This window comes from Natator depressus, chromosome 6, assembly GCF_965152275.1.
Source record: "Natator depressus isolate rNatDep1 chromosome 6, rNatDep2.hap1, whole genome shotgun sequence".
In the NCBI taxonomy this organism is placed as follows: domain Eukaryota; kingdom Metazoa; phylum Chordata; order Testudines; family Cheloniidae; genus Natator; species Natator depressus.
The window spans coordinates 35645575-35663281 of NC_134239.1; the positions used below are offsets into that span (position 1 = coordinate 35645575).

Below are 17707 nucleotides of genomic sequence, written 5' to 3' on the forward strand. Positions count from 1 at the left end.
TGTGTGATGCTTTTGCCAGGAACAGAAAGGAATGGAGTCTTAGAACATAGTAAGTAATCTAGCTAGATATGCGTTAGATTCTGTTTGTTTAAATGGCTGAGAAAATAAGCTGTGCTCAATGGAAAGGATATTCCTGTTTTTGTGTCTTTTTGTAACTTAAGGTTTTGCCTAGAGGGATTCTCTGTTTTGAATCTAACTACCCTGTAAGGTTTTTACCATCCTGATTTTACAGAGGTGATTCTTTTACTTTTTCTTCAATTAAAATTCTTCTTTTAAGAACCTGATTGCTTTTTCATTGTTCTTAAGATCCAAGGGTTTGGGTCTGCGTTCACCTATGCAAATTGGTGAGGATTTTTATCAAGCCTTCCCCAGGATTTGGGGAGGATTTTGGGGGGAAAGACGTTTCCAAGTGGGCTCTTTCCCAGTTATATATCTGTTAGACGCTTGGTGGTGGCAGCAATAAAGTCCAAGGGCAAAAGGTAAAATAGTTTGTACCTTGGGGAAGTTTTAACCTAAGCTGGTAAAAATAAGCTTAGGAGGTTTTCATGCAGGTCCCCAGATCTGTACCCTAGAGTTCAGAGTGGGGAAGGAACCTTGACACCCCCTTTTCCAGATAATTTATGAATAAGTTGAACAGCACTTGTCCTAGAACAGAGCCTTGGGGGCTCTGCTATTTACTTGTCCCCATAGCAACAACTGACCATTTATTCCTACCCTTTGTTTCCCATCTTTTAACCAGTTACTGATCCATGAGAGGACCGTCCCTCTTATCCCATGACTGCTTACTTTGCGTAAGAGCCTTTGAAGTAGAAAGTAATAACTAATTTAATTAAACTAAGAAAACAATCCTACATTCCCTATCTGTGGAAGTCAATTTTTGCATTGACAACCCAATATTTACATTATCTATCTTTTACATTAGAGTTTGATCCTGCAGTACTGGGACATACTGAAAATTCATTGATGTCAATGGGAGTTTTGGGTACATGAGAAATCAAGGACAATACAGGTACCTAGATAACAAATATTTAGTTTAGTTGACCAGATTATCCTTAAAATAAACCCATCGAGTAAATCTTATTTTAGTTAAATGGATTCTTGTTTTAAGTAACTCATGTAACACAAGGATTGGCTATTGTTATCATAGAATGTTCTGACAACTAAAATGTTTTTTTTCCTTTCCCGCTTAGGCCCCAATTCCACAAGGTATTTAAGCATGTAGTTAACTTTAAGCATATGCGTAAAACCATTCCTATTCAGCAAAGCACACAGCCACATGCTTAATTTAACTTTGATTTCGAAGGGCCTTAAGCTCATCTTTAAACATATACTTAAGTGATTTGCTGAACTGGGGGCATAGAGAGGGCAGTAGCGTACTGAGATTCACAGTTGTAGCTCTCTTGATAGGAGAGCAAAACAGAATAAAAATGAGAGGCTTTTTTCCCTTTCAAAATAAAGGGGATAAGAACCAGCAATTGAAAAGAAAATCAATATCTCATACAATTTGGAATAAGAAACAGTCAAAGGAGCAATATCAAGATTTGGATGATGGAATAAAGTAAATGGTCTAAAAGAAAAGTTAAAAATATAATAGGATGATATGTCATCAGAACTCAGGAGAGCCAGTAAAATAAGATTATAGTTGAAGAAGGAGGCGGCTTGAAGATGGTAAAGGGACTCTCTATACTAAAAAGAGGGAAAGGGAGAGCTTCCATTGGACCCTGATAACATGCAGTTGGAAAAGAATACAGAAGGCTTGAGACAGCCAGGTTCTAATCCCAGGTGAGAATTACACACAGCCTCAAAAATCTGCTATCACATATCCCCAGATAATTTAGTCTCTAGCTTCTTCATGTAACTGTAGGAAACTATTCAATTTTTTTTTAATTCTAAAACCCTATGATCAACTGATTCTGGTTGTTATTGCAAGTCAGTTCATTCGAAGAAAGTGAATTTATAAAAGGGACACAACATCGAAGTCAGAAAAAGGGATACGATTTGTGTCCTGAGCAATCATTCTGTATAAACCATTTCAGTGCTGAATGAATGGTCTTGTCAAAAAAAAAATCTGTTTAATGTTCTATGGGGGCAGGACACACACAAGACCTATCCTGCACTCCCTATTCAGGCAACATTCCTATTCAGTGTCAGGAGTTAGAGTGCATCAGAATAGGAGGGGGTGCTCACGCTCACCAATTTTGGTGTCCGTTATTACAGGTCTCAATGTTGCATCATGCTGTGGAGATAGGATGCAGCAGGAGGAAGAGAGCAGGGAGAAGAGAGAAGAGAAGAGGAGAAATGTATCTGTAAGGCATACATGTCCACAAGCAGACCCTTAGCCAACCAAGCAACAGGGTGCATGCGTGTGGGCAGTGTGTGGAGCTGGGTAGGTGCACATCCCTAGTATTTACCAATCCTTTTTCCTAAAGACACTGAGTGGGATTTTCAAAAGCCTTCAGCATTGGCCTAACTCATTTCCCACTAAAGTCAATGCGAGCAGAGTTAGGCCAATGCTGAGTGCTTTTGAAAATCATACCCAATATTGTTGTTTTGACTTGGGCAAGTTGGAGAATCTGTATTGATGTAAAAATAAATTAAAAACATGGACCCAAGGTTTCTTCCTTAAATTTTGGAAAACCCAATGCAATTTTCTGCAGATTAAATATCTTAAAAATTTCTAGAAAGAGGTTCTACATAAAGGAAGCTGATAGGATGGAGTTTATCTCCTATAGAGAATGAGGGCCTCCTAGAGGACAAATATTACTATCTGAAAAAAGAGGAAGGTAGGAAGACTTCAAGTTGGGACATCTCTTCTCCCAGCAGATACTACTGTTGCTCTGTTTAGTAGCAGGAAAGGATCAGAGCCCCAGAAATTCCTCCATCAGTCACTAGCTTCTCCTGCTTTTCCAACTTGCCCCTGCTTGGCAAGTCCTCATTTCACCAACCTGAAAGGGAGCTGTGTTCCTCCTTACTTAAAACCCTGCTTCTATTGACTTCAGTGGGAATTTTTCCAGCTAGTGAAAAACAGAACTACTTTATTTATCATTATTTTAAGCTAATATCTAGATTATGCTGTAGGACTCAGGCTGCAGTACGGCCCACTGGTGGTGACAGGCACATACACGTTCAACTCCTAGCCCAGACATTTGCCAGTTGTAATCCTTGTTCCAAACATTTAGATAGGATTAAAAGTAGCTTGTTGCTTAAATTCTTTCTTCTGTTTTCTTACCCCTTAAAATGACATTCCTCTGAAAAGCAAGTGTTTTGCCTGGTAAACAAAGATTCATAATCTGTCACTTACTGTAGTTTATTTTAAACTTGTTTTTAGAACAGGAGGCTATGCTGTTATATCCATCCAGATTAAAAAATGTTTAGGTCTAGATGTTCATGTTTCTCATACTAGTCCTCTTCTAGTGTGCTCTGCCTAGCAAGCTCACAATGAGTATCTAGTACACTCAAATACAATTTGCACATGACAGATAAAAGTAATCTGCTTGACCTACTGTATGTTCCCAACTAATCGTTTGCTAAACTTGAATCCAACTGGGGTGTTTATCTGAAACCAGGAAACTAACCCTCAGCAAAATGTGCAATTTTGATGGAATGCATGACAAATCAATGAAGGGTTCATTGCTGACAATATTTTCCTATCATGTTAAAAGAAAAGAAGCGGATGTTTTTATCCAAAGTGTAGAATACAGTGTCCTAGCTCCAGTGACAATGATAAATTTTAACTGAAATCATGCCAGGATATAAATCCTCTCTACATTTTCACCAGGTTGCATAAAACAGGATAACCTGGTGGGGCTGTGATTCTTTAATTGTTATATGTAAGGATGTTGTTTTGTTCAGCTAGACATTCATACTTATCTCAGGAAAGAATAGGATTTTTATTAAAAAAAACAATTGGTTGAGAAATTAAAAAAAAAAAATCTTTAAAGGAACATACAAATTATTTGAAGGCCAAACTGCATTTTATTGGTTATTTTATTTATCTAAAATTACAAAATTGCATGTAGACTTCTATGTAGCCTACCCATTTGGACTTTATGTAATTTTGTTACATGATCAGATACCATTGTGATGAGTGAAGTGCTGATAGATACTGTAGACAGAATAGATTTCCATCATGCATCAACAAGATAACATCTTCAGAAACAAGCTCTGTAGCTCTGAGGGCAACAGTGCTTCTAGTTTTAGCTTAAAGCGTCTACAAGACTCAGTTCTTTCCTCAGATGTTAAGTTATTGTACATTATACTGCAATTTAGTTCTGAAAATGCAAAGAAATTACTCCAATTCCTCGTTGCAATAAAACAGACAGTATACATATGTTTTCATAATTCTTTTTTATTCATGGTCTCTGGAAGAACATGACATTTTTGGGCAGCTTTGGAATAAATAGCAAAGAATGTTATAATATGTAAGTAATATAAGTTTCCAAAACAAACTGAAGGTACTATACTTGAAAAAGTAGAGCTCTCATCCATTATATATATAAACCATTTGATGTAATGGAAGAACCCTAAGTATGCAAATACTGATCAACAGGACCAGACCAATGGTTCAGCTAGCCCAATCTCCTGTCTTCTGACTGTGGTTGGTGTCAGATACTTCAGAGGGACTGACCAGAAAAGTGCAATCTATCTAGTGATCCATCCCTGGTCATCCAGTCCCAGCTTCTGGCAAACAAAGGCTTAGGGATACCCAGAGCATGGGGTTGCATCCATGACCATCTTGGCTAATAGCCACTGATGGACCTATCCTTCAATTCTTTTTAGAACCAAGTTATATTTTGGCCTTCACATCATTCCTTGCCAATGAGTTCCACAGGTTGAGTGGGTGTTATGTGAAGAAGTACTTCCTTATATTTGTTTTAAACTTGCTGCCTATTAATGTCAATGGGTGATCCCTGGTTTTGTGTTATGTGAAGGAGTGACTAACACTTCCCTATTCACTTTCTCCACACCACTGATGATTTTATAGACTTCTGTCATATCCTCCCTTAATCATCTCTCTTCTAAGCTAAACAGCCCCAGTCTTTTTAATTTCTCCTCTTATGGCAGCTGTTCCATACCCCTAATCATTTTTGTTGCCCTTCTCTGTACTTTTTCCAGTTCTAAAATATGTGCAATCCATTTTGAGATGGGGCAACCAGAACTGCATGCAGTATTCACAGATTAATATAGTGGCATTATATTTTCTGTCTTATTATCTCTCCCTTTCCTTATGGTTCCTAACATTCTGCTAGCTTTTTTTGACTACCACTGCACGCTGGACCAATGTTTTCAGAGAACTCTTCAGGATGACTCCAAGATCTCTTTCTTGAGTGGTAACAGCCAATTTAGATGCCATCATTTTGTATGTATAGTTGGAACGATTTTTTCCGATGTGCGTTACTTTGCACTTACTAACATTGAATTTCATCTGTCATATTATTGCACAGTCACTCAGGTTACTGAGATCCCTTTGTAATGCTTCACAGTCAGCTTTGGACTTGAGTATCTGTCTTGAGTAGTTTAATATCATCTGCAAACTTTGCCACCTCACTGTTTACCCCCTTTTCCAGATAATTTACTAAGTTGAACAGCACTGGTCCCACTACAGAGATTTGGGGGACTCCGCTATTTACCTGTCTCCATTGTAACAACTGACCATTTATTCCTACCCTTTGTTTCCCATCTTTTAACCAGTTACTGATCCACGAGAAGACCTTCCCTCTCATCCCATGACCACCTATTTTGCCTAAGAGCCTTTGGTGAGGGACCATGTAGCTTTCTGAAAGTTCAAGTACACTATATCCACTGGATCACCTTAGTTCACACATTTGTTGACACCCTCAAAGCATTCTAATAGATTGCTGAGGCATGATTTTCCTTTATAAAAGCATGTACAAAATCTGTATATAATTTTACAAACTTCAGAAAGTATACAAAGTGACAGGGTTCAGTCTTAGATTTGTGCAACACAGTATTAATAGAATAGATTTTTAAGTTTGCTTACTTTGACTGGAGAAGAACTGGTGAGTTGTGCTTCTGGTGTCTGTCCCTCGTCTTCAGGTAGGGTTGGCATGGCAGGTGGTGAGAGACACGATGGACTGCAATGTGGACTAAAAAGACCATGCACTGCTGGGAATGTCTGTTTCAAGTTAACCTCAAGGGATAAGCACTGAGATGCCTTGTGATCCACAGACTATAGTGTATGCCAAAAATACAAATCAAATCCATTTAAAATCTATGTTCAAACACTGGGGATCACTTTATAACAACAAACAGTAATAACGTTTAAAATTAAAAATGATGTGTCTTCTTGCATTTTATTAACTAAAATTTCAAAGATCAAATATAACATGATAAAATATTTAAAAGAACAATCTTCCTTATTTTGCTTCATTTTTTTTTCCAGTTTCTTAGGAGATTTTTCAGACTTTCCGCATCTGATTCGCTTGTGACTATGAACTGCCCTTTCAAAAAGCTCTCTAAAAAATGGAGAGCGTGCAATTGATACCTACAATATATCCCTGAACAAACACTGCAACCTTACTACTGCAGAATGTGATCTCAGATCTGATACGCTAAGGAGGATGAGAAAGGAAAATCCCCAAGAGGAAATGTTGCTGATTCAGGAGGTGCCACTTTTCCTCTGAGCTAGTATTGAATAGGTATATGTGTACCTTGCACAGTTTGGTTAGCAAAGGGTTTTCACAAATTGGTCCCTGAACGCTCACTCCTGCAGTTACAATTGAATCATACCTCTGCAGGTTTTTTTTTTTTTTTAGCAGTTTGGGTTTAACAAACTGGAATATCCTAAGAACAAGCCTCAGCCAGCTTTCTAGCCCTCTCACACTCATCAGAGCCCACCGTCTTACTTTAGATTACTCTAGTATTATTGGGGGAAAGAAGAAGGGAGGCTGATTTCAGGAATGGAGGTTCACTGGCTTCCAAACTATGCAGACATTCAGTCCATGTTCACCAAACATTCAGGAGACTAGAACAAAGCTGATGAACATATTAAATCTTGAATGCCTGGCTCAGTTCAAAGAAAAGGAGTATTTGTGGCACCTTAGAGACTAACAAATTTATTTGAGCATAAGCTTTCATGAGCTACAGCTCACTTCATCGGAGTGAACTGTAGCTCATGAAACCTTATGCTCAAATAGATTTGTTAGTCTCTAAGGTGTCACAAATACTCCTTTTCTTTTTGCGGATACAGACTAACATGGCTGCTACTCTGAAACCTGGCTCAGTTCAAGCGGGTTTGAGGTTCAGTGCCACTATTTTGCACTAGGTAATGCATCAATAGCTAACACTAGTGTTAAGGGCTTTGTCCTGTCTGATCCTGTAGCCGTTTTTGCAAAAGCCGAAGATATTAACTCTTGTCCTGACCAAATTTCAACTCTGGAAATTATATTTGCCTACCTAAATTCTCTATGCACTTTCAACGGGAGGAAGTATCCTTCGCTTCCTGTCTTAAACTATCAGGCAGTGTTGCTGAGAACACAGTTAAACACCTACCATATTTAACCCTAAGAGTAGCTGAATTTCAGAGGTGGTTACTGTAATTCTTATGGAAATCATTTGTACAGCATTTTGGATCCATTTGGGTGACAGGGACTATATAGTAATCAAGATCATATATTACAACTTTTGCTTCTAAGAAAAGACTACCTGATGGACTTATTAAGGCAATATATCATCACAGTCCAAGAACATATTTCCCGGGGACTCTTACTTGTACTTTTCAAGAGGATTTTTTCTGCTTTTAAGAATGCCGAAAAAATGTGGGATATGTATTTTTAGCAAGCTTAGAGTTTTGAGGTTTCTGTGGTAAATTACTAGCTTCCCATAGCTATTAGGTCTCTTCCAAAGAACCCAGGTCAGCCTGGGGCATCTCTTTTCCAGTGAGAGTTATGCAAAGTGAAAAAACCAATTATGCCAAATAAAGGTTGGCAGGAATTTTATGGCTCCATTTGCATAAAGTCTATTAGCAACAAGTGGGAAAGAAAGCAACTGCTACTTTATTAGAGGAACAGAGTTAAAGTGCACAATCCTATCATTTTAAATTGTATTATATAAATTTGTTACTGTAATTAAAGATAGAAAAATATTAGCACTGTGTAACACTGACAGACCCCGGTGGTTGGTGGTCGGGATCGAAACTGGGACCTCTGGAGCTTAGTTCATGAGCCTCTACTGCATGAGCTAAAGCCATATGGCCCATAGGCGCCGATTTCCCCTCTTTCACGTGAGTGCTCGACCCCCGCTCTGCCTCTAGACCTGCCCCCAGACCTGCCCCCACTCCACCCCTTCCATGAGGCCCCACCCCAACTCTTTCCAGCCTCTTTCCACCCCTTCCCCAAAGTCCCCGCCCCAACTCCGCCCCCTCTCTGCCAATATTACAACTCCTTCCCCAAATCCCGGCCCTGCCTCTTCCCCTGAGAGCGCTACGTTTCCGCTCCTCCCCACTCACCCGGAGCGTGCTAACGCTGCCAAACAGCTGTTTGGTGGCGGCCGGGCAGGAAGCGCTGGGAGGTAGGTGGAGGAGCGGGGACACGGCGTGCTACGGGGGCGGGGCGGGGAGAGGACGAGGTGGGGCGGCGGGAGGAGAACTTGGCTCCCAGTGGGTGCAGAGCACCCACTAATTTTTCCCCGTGGGTACTCCAGCCTCAGAGCACCCATGGAGTTGGCGCCTATGATATGGCCCTTAGCTAAGGCTGTAGAGCAGACTCATTAATCTCTCTCTCTCTAACTGATCTCAGTGCCACTAGATGGGACAGAACACCACACCCAGGAGGTGTGTGGGTTACAACTGCAGTCCTGTAAGTATATATACACCTTCAATGTTTTCATTATGTACTGTCTATGCTCAGACTAAGAGCCTGGTTTAGTGGTGTGAGCACAGAACTGGGAGCCAGTAACTTCTGAATCTTGTCTCAGACATCAACTCTGAAAATTTGGTTCCAAGTTCAAATCCACAAAAACTTCCACTAATTTTGGATGCCTAAACTAGAGGTGTTAGAACTATTACCTTACACTAGAAACTATTTCAGGGGTGCGAAGCAGCCACAACTCCAGTGGAAATCAGTGGAAGCTGTAGGTTCATGACGCCTCTAAAAAACAAACCAGACCCTTGGTGTCTCAAATTGGATACCTAAAAATTGAGGTACCTCAGATTAATGGATGCTTAAAAATGTTGTCCCCTTACCCTCTCTTACTTAGCTTTTCCATCAAATAGGGGATGATAATACCCACTTCACGTGGATATTGTAAGGGTTAATTAGTAAATGTCTATAAAGCAAGTTGAAGAGGAAAAATGCTATATAACATGAATTATTTTAAGTGGTGTTCACTCTATATTGTAGTCACAAACTAAGCACTAAAACCTTACTGCGACCCCTGGTGGTCAGTTAGTAAACACATAAGAGTTTAATCTACTCAGTGGCTGGATTTTGTTAATTGCCTCACCACAAAGGTCCTGCTTCAGATAGGCTTCCCTGGACAGAATGCAGCACTACAGGCACCCCACCATAAAAGCAAATAAATACTATTGCACTGAAAAGAGGTATTGGTTAGAGAGAATGCAAACTAGATTGGGTTTGACATCAGTGCATGGGTGTGTATACACACTTACACAGCAGTTGGACAACTTTCTACAGCTAAACCAAAACAACTCACTGAGTGAGCAAGTCAGATTTGTTGATGTATGATTTAATGATTCTATCAAATTAGCAAAGACCAATCAACTGCTTAGTTATCCTGGTTCCATTAAAGTAGGGCAGATCTGGCTTGCATACTAACTACCTTCTTATTGTTCATGTCACTATGAAACTCTAACCAACAACAGCTTGTTGGTACATTACTGTAAGATTCTTAATTTTCTAGTTTAAACTTCAACTAGAAATTAAACAAAATAGAAACAGTATCCACTAGGCAGATGGGTAATTAATATTCTCTCTTTGTTCAATTTATCTCCCGAAGTATCAGCTACCTGCTAAAATTTATGTGCTGATGAAAATTAGAGAAACATCATGGCTTGAATTTACATTTATTGTTTTGTTAGCTCTCAGTAACACTAATAGGAGGCACAAGAGAGAAGAAATGAGGAACAAACACGTATGTGTATTATTTAATGTCCTCTTAACACACACTAACTAAATCACGGAACAAGGTGGATATCAGAGGCAGAACTCACTGCTCAGTTTACCATGAAGGCAAATGTTAACTATATTCATTTTCTGGCTGGTGAACAGCAGATACATTATGTCTGTGTGTACTGAGAAGAATAATCACTACCTACAGTTCTCGGTCAGTAAAGGATAAAGTAGCCTACCAATCCTGAACACTTGAACCCTATTATTTTCTCCCAACTCTGAATCACTGCATCATTCCTAGTCTTGAAGGATTAGCGTTTTATTGGCACATGTCAATAAACATGGATTTCATTACACACACACACACACACACACACACACTATGGATTATAATCCAAATTTACAGATAAGCAAAGTAAGAAAAATGCTGCTTCAGTACTTATTAGAGTTTGATGTAAGGCTATTTATTTTATATATTTTGACATAGAATATTGACAATTTGGATTTTTAACAACTGTAAGTTTTAACTTTTTGAATCTCAATGTCTACTAACATTAAATAACTTATCTGAGTCTCTCTGCTTAATTTTCCACAACTGTGAAAGTTTAAATTGATAAAAATAGAAAAAAAAATGCTAAAAAATAAATATTGGTATTATCAGTCAAAAATGGTAATAAATATAGAATTCTACAAAGTCTACTCAATCTTTACTCTTGAGTGGGAGATTGTTTTGTCTGGAGTAAGACGAGGCACAGATAATTTAATATTTAATGCCTTTTACATGAACTGTTAATTGTAAACTGTCTTTTACTAACATAAAAAGTTTTGATCTAACTGTTTCATGAAAGAACAGGAAGAATTTGTCTAGCAACAGTTTGATTTTCCCAGGTTGACTTTTAAAACTGTTGCCATGCTTGCTTTGGTGAATTACACTAGTGACATTGGTCACAGGAGTCATAGCAGCAGCTACAAAAGTGCCATGACCCTGCTGGTGTGCTTTAACGTAGTGCTCTTTGAAACAGTGCTAGGTTAAAGCACACTACAGAACCTTTAGTGCACATGGACCAATTAGTGCATAACATGTTAGTGTCCTTTAGAAGTCACTAAAGGGTGTTACTCTATAATGTAAACAAACCCTTACTTTTCATCTCTGGAGACATAGGATCGAACAAAATCCTGCGATCTGAGCAACCTCTGAACTTGGTGAAAATTTGGATCCAAAACAGCTTTAGAGCTTGAGCACATTATTCCATAAAAGATGGATTCAGTCCTTTCTTAGGTCACAAAGGAAAATGAATTTGGTTGTTTCACCTAATTCTCAGTAGACATAGAAACATATAATTTGGCACATCACCATATAATTTGGCATAGCTGACAGACAAGTACTCAAGAGAACACTGGGGCTGAAATATCAGGAATTATTTCAGGCCAGGACGGAGTCATGCCTGCTACACTGCTAGATGTGAAATCTTTCATACTACCAGCTACCTACTTAGCCTAATATGTCTTACTTTGATGAGCACCAAATTCAAATTAAAAAAAAAAAAAGACAACAATGCACAGTTTTAACACCTCAAGGTTCAGTCACTTATTTTGATTAAAAACAACACCACCACCCACCCACTCTTGCCTATAACGCAGAGGGACAGATTCTGTGCTGTGCCTCTCAGAAAGTACAGCCTAGGGGGCTGGTGGGATACAGGTTAATTTAAGCCACCATGGCAGTGCCTGGATCCTGGGTGGCTGGGGCCTGGAGCAGCCTCTGGCATAAAATTAGAGCCTTACTCAGGCTGCTGATGGGCTACTTTGGAGCCAGGAGCAGCCAAGAATCTCTGTATTGCTGAGCACTAAGAAAACTCCCACTCCTGACCCTGTCACATCTCCTTTGGTGCCCAACCCCATCTCTAGAAAACACTCTCCCTTGGCTAACTGAGGTACTTTTGTGTCTCCTATATACTTCCTCAGTGTCTTAGAGGGGCTAGGATTTTAGCAAAATATGAGCATATACTTTCTTTCCTAATAAAGACACATGCATTAGCATTCCAGTTTTTTATTTAGACACTTTAAACTGTAAAATGTACGGGGTCAGATTCTCTGGTACGCTAAGGCAGAGGTATTACATAAGCAACAAACTGGCCTTAAACTCACTGGGGATAACCAGTGGAGAATTTACCCTGTGCAGGGGACATCTCTGACACTTCCTGCAGTCTCCCTTCCCTTGGGTGTAAGGGGTAAAAAGAGGCATGCTGGGTCATGGGTGGGAAGGAGAGGAGAGGAGTGGCTCCTTCACACCCGATCATTCACAGGAGTGACCTTACATCACTGGCATCAATTGGGGTTGCTCCTGTGGCCCCATAAGCAGAGCTCGGATGGAGTGGAATCTCAAGTGTCAAAGGACAGACAATCACTAACAATGCACTATAGCAAGAATGGTAGGATCTGATCTGCCCTCCCACAGAAAACCTGCAGTAGGGAAAATAATTCACTAGAAACTCTTCAGAGTTCACCACCATTCCCCTGTGAAGGTGAAGTGACTTATTTTGGGATATTGGGAGACAGGATGCAGCCTTGAAACCACCAGGGCTCAGAACGTCCACGTGGAAACCAGGTTACAGTCCCAGGGCTGTAGTGTAGAGTGCCAGATGCTCCCTGGTCTGACATGAGCCAGCTGGTTACCTTTTGATTCAGGCTGCCATTAAGCTGCTGGCTTTACCTCTCTAAGTTAAATATTAGAAACCTCTTTAAAAAAACATACAACAAAATAAGCTTCCAAGGGATGCTTTGGAAAAACCATCACTGGAGATATCCAACGCTGGACAAGGCAGCCATCGATGATTTAGGTATTAACAAAATTAGTCCTGCCATGTTTCATAAGGATACACTATGAGCCTGATCAAATGTCCATTCAAGTCAGTGGAAGTATGTTCATCAACAGGCATTGGATCAGGCTCTGTATGACCTTCTTCCATCCCAAAGGATTCTATCATTATGTTACTGTTGCTATTTTTATTAAATCAAATGATCCACAATACCATTTCGAAACCAAACCACGGAGTAACAGCAACAGCTTCGAAATCATCAGTTACAAATAAAAACCTGTAAAATTATTTTTTAACTCAATGCCACAAGTGAAGTGGAAAAGGATGGACGAGTAGAACATCGGTTCAGTTAAACCACTTTCTGGACTATAAGATAAAAGATTTAGTTGTTTTAAACAAGGCAAACACCCTATCCACCAGATTCTACTTATTCTCACACTGAGTGACATGCAGTATAAATAAGTTTTGTTAGTTCTTGTCTGTTGTTGTACACCCTCTGCTTAAAATAGTTAGGTAAAAATGGATTTCCTTAGGGTTCAAATTTGTTGTCAGATATAGATCAGTGGATACAGGGAACTTTCTTCTATCACTGGGTAGCTTAGAACACAGACTCCAGGAAATGATGATATAGAAGCTGTATTCCATAAAAGGAAAAAGTATTCAGAAATGTTTGGCTTTTGATCTGTTCCCTCTGCAACCCATTTCACCACAGTAGAGAAAGCAGAGTATAATCAGTAAACTTACCCTCTCTGTCTGAGTCACAGCTGAAAACTGTGTTAGCAAGGGTTTAGAATAAAGATGCTTTACTCCATCTCCACTGCTAGTCTGACAGCTGACCTCAAATGCTCTGTCAAATCACAGCAAATACATAAGAAAAAGAGCAAAAATATAAACACAAAGTTTAGAAATTGTTTTCTTAAGATTCCTTGGTTCATATACTGCCCCCAATCAAGGCAAGCAACTCCCATTGGCAGTAGTGGGAGTTCCATGTTCTCATCAAGGATAGTATCTTGGCTTCTGAATGAAATATTTTTGAATTGCTCCTTGTGGGCTCAGTTTTCCATTGCCCTGCACTTGTGCAGTCATTTGCACCACTGCAAAGTGAATGACAGGTGAGTGTGAATTGCTACCAAATCAGAAAAGGAACATTTTACATTCACTTCACACTTGTGTAAAAGAACAAATAGGGTGCAGTGCATTTGTGAATCAAATCCTCTGACCTCAAACTTCTTAACACTGAGGGTATGTCTGCACTGCAATAAAACATTTGTGGCTGGTCCATGTCAGCTGACCTGGGCTCACACTGCAGTGCTATAAAATTGCAGTGTAGGCATTCATGTTTGGGAGCCCGAGCCCAGATCAGCTGACATGGGCCACCCATGAATGTTTTATTGCAATGTAGACATACCCGCAGTGTTAAGAAGTGTAAGGTCAGAGGATTTGATTCACAAATGCACTGCACGCTGTGTGTTCTTTTACACAAGTGTGAAGTGAATGTAAAATGCTCCTGAATGTCTATACTGCAATTTGATAGCCTTGCAGTCCGAGCCCTGCAAGCCCAAGTCAGCAGCCATAGGCCAGCCATAGGTGTTTTATTGCCGTGTAGACCCACCCCTAAGACAGGTTATAGCTCTATTTCATTCAGTGAAAATTAATGCAAGACAGAAATACAATTTTCCTGCCAATTTATTTGTAGTGCATGATATGCCTTTCAGTCACAAAACACTATTAATAATAGTAATTACTCCACTAAGAAAAAGTGCAATTTGTTAACATTTGCTAGCAATTTAAATCTTTAGATATAGATATATAGAAAGAGGTCATGGACATTGATAGAAGGTGCTTCTTTATGGCATGTAATTTTTTAAAAGTCATAAAGTTGATTTTTCACTTGAAGTAGTGATTAAATTTGTAAATTATTCTAAAACTGCTTTAGCCATCATTTATCTGCACAGATAATTAACAACTCCATAGATATTGTATAATACCAATGTATTCTGCGATAACGTTTACTGAACCAAATTCTGCCCCCATTAATATCCATTCAACCCCACTGGGTAGGACCAAGACTTTTTTAGGCAGTTACAGTGTTGTCCCTCCCGATGAGATATTGAACAATACTTTTCTAGGTTGTGCAGATTGTGTGCAGCTAGAATGTTAATGTAAAGTTTATTCCCTCTCACATACGGGATTTGATCCTGCAAAGTCTGAGAGCACTCCCATTGGCTTAAATGGGAGTTGAGGGCATCCATCACCTTGCAGGATTGAGCCCCGTATGCAGATAAAATTCAAATAATTGTGCCATGATAATATTTAACATGAATAATTTCTACATACATTGACTTTTAACTTATTCATCCTTTTTTATTCTTGTACGTCCTTATCCCTTACAAATACAGGGAGGTAAAAATTTAAAAAGAACCCAAAAAAGGAGACTGACCAAACAATAGCATGCATATCGCAAAAAAGAAGGCCCCTAGCCTCTACAGATCTTTCAATCACCATATAATCTCATGGCTATAAAATCTTTCTTAAAATCATAAGGATTGCATACAGTTACCTGTCCCCCGTGTCTCACTTTACATAAACTTACCAGAGGAAATGACTCTTTTCCACTTTGTAGTTTCCTCATGGCCCAAGAATATCTAAAAAGCTTTGTTATCCAGCAGGTGGTGGGGGGGAACAAGGGGTGCCGGTAAGTCAAAAACTCCAGTTAACTAAGAGTGAATGGGTTTGGGTGCAGGGGGGATCAGGGCATGGGTTCTGGGAGGGAGTTTGGGTGTGGGAGGGGGCTTGGGGCAGGGGGTTGGAGTACGGGAGGGGTTTCAGGGTGGCGGATCCAGGTGGCGCGTGCCTCGGGTGGCTCCTCGCAAGCAGTGACATGTCCCTGCTGCTCCTAGGTGGAGGCATGGCTAGGCAGCTCTGTGCGCTGCCTCTGCCTGCAGGTGCTGCCCTGGCAACTCCCATTGGCCATGGTTCCTAGCCAATGGGAGCTGTGGAGCCAGTGCTCGGGGCGGGGGCAGCACACGGAGCCCCCGTGGCTGTTCCTCTGCTTAGGAGCAGCAAGGACATGTCGCCGCTTCTGGGGAGCCAGGTAGGGAGCCTGCCGGCCCCACACCAACTGGACTATAAACCCAACTTTCAATGAAGATCAGAAATGCCGGTTTATAGAGTTTTCCGGTTGGTAAAGTTCTGGATAACACAACTTTTACTGTACTATTTAATAAAATCAGCTTGTAAGCATCTGTTTTAGAAATAAACTGAAAAGGTTCAACTCTGTGCAGGTACAGAGAGGCCCACAGCTGGAATAGTTATTTTGTTCATCATACTACGTACAGATTAGAATATGCCACCATCTTGTTATTGAACAAAGAAGAAATAACTTAATTAGGTAGGCAGCAAAGTATTCTGATTCTCCAAAGCATCTAAAAGTATCATTCTTTGGAGGTTGTATTTTCAAAAATGAGGTAAGGGTGGCCTGTACTAGTCTGAAGAATTTGTAGATATGGTGGATTGTTTGGAGAGTAATATTACAGGCATTAGTGCTTAAAAAATTAGTCCTGGTGAAAAGTGATACATTCAATGTGATGGAAAATGGATTTCTTCATTTTTCTACTAAGTAAATACAGCAAAGGACAGTGAGAGTTTAATGTTCCCAAAATGCTTCTCCAATGTACCTCCACTTTGGTCTGCAGGGAATACCTCTAGTTACCATGACCCTCAGCCCTGGTCTACACTAAGAGTTTAGGTCGAATTTAGCAGCGTTAGATCTGTTTAACCCTGCACCCATCCACACAACAAAGCCATTTTCGTCGACTTAATTGGCTCTTAAAATCGATTTCTGTACTCCTCCCCGACAAGGGAATTAGTGCTGAAATGGACATCGCCGGGTCTAATTTGGGTTAGTGTGGACGCAATTCGACTCTAATGGCCTCTGGGAGCTATCCCACAGTGCTCCATTGTGACCGCTCTGGACAGCACTCTGAACTCGGATGCACTGGCCAGGTAGACAGGAAAAGCACCGCGAACTTTTGAATTTCATTTCCTGTTTGGCCAGTGTGGCAAGCTGATCAGCACAGGTGACCGTGCAGATCTCATCAGCAGAGGTGACCATGGAGTCCCAGAATCGCAAAAGAGCTCCAGCATGGACCGAACGGGAGGTACTGGATCTGATCACTGTATGTGGAGATGAATCCGTGCTATCAGAACTCCGTTCCAAAATACAAAATGCCAAAATATTTGAAAAAATCTCCAAGGGCATGAAGGACAGAGGCTATCACAGGGACCCACAGCAGTCTACTGAAATTGCCAACAACGGCACAAAATAGAACCAAATGCAGTGGTTTTTTTGTAGTATGTATAGCTGTAAAGTAGCAACTAGATTAGCAGCTAGGCACTTGGCCATTTAGGCTGGGATTTTCATAGGTGCCTAAGGGAGTTGGCACCCAACCTCCCTTTGAATTTCAGTAACACAAACTTATTCTGCAACAATATTTTAGGGCCCAAATTCAAGGAGAGTTAGGTTTGTACTGCTTTAGGCACCTATGAAAATCCCAAGTTTAATATTTGCTCTTACCTAATGTTCTATATTGATTCTACTACACACACAAAATAGTTTTAATTTAGACCCATCATACAGGATTATGGCTGATTAATGAATAGCAATCACACCTGCAGAATAGGTTTCAGAGTAACAGCCGTGTTAGTCTGTATTCGCAAAAAGAAAAGGAGTACTTGTGGCACCTTAGAGACTAACAAATTTATTTGAGCATAAGCTTTCGTGAGCTACAGCTCACTTCA

General features: G+C 40.1%; 1 protein-coding gene across 5 annotated transcripts in view; it reads right to left on the reverse strand.

Annotated features, from left to right (window-relative positions):
• Positions 1–17707, reverse strand: part of IRAG1 (inositol 1,4,5-triphosphate receptor associated 1) — a 136424-nt gene that overhangs the window by 72553 nt on the left and 46164 nt on the right. For 3 of the 5 annotated variants that reach the window (XM_074955052.1, XM_074955050.1, XM_074955051.1), the window contains 2 exons: positions 13652–13754; positions 6002–6190 (listed from right to left, as the gene is read on the reverse strand). The exons of the other annotated variants lie outside the window; for them this stretch is intronic. In XM_074955052.1, coding sequence (XP_074811153.1) covers positions 6002–6070 — 69 coding nt within the window. In that variant the 5' untranslated portion in view covers positions 6071–6190; positions 13652–13754. The remainder of the gene's footprint in view (positions 1–6001; positions 6191–13651; positions 13755–17707) is intronic. 5 annotated transcript variants of the gene reach the window in all.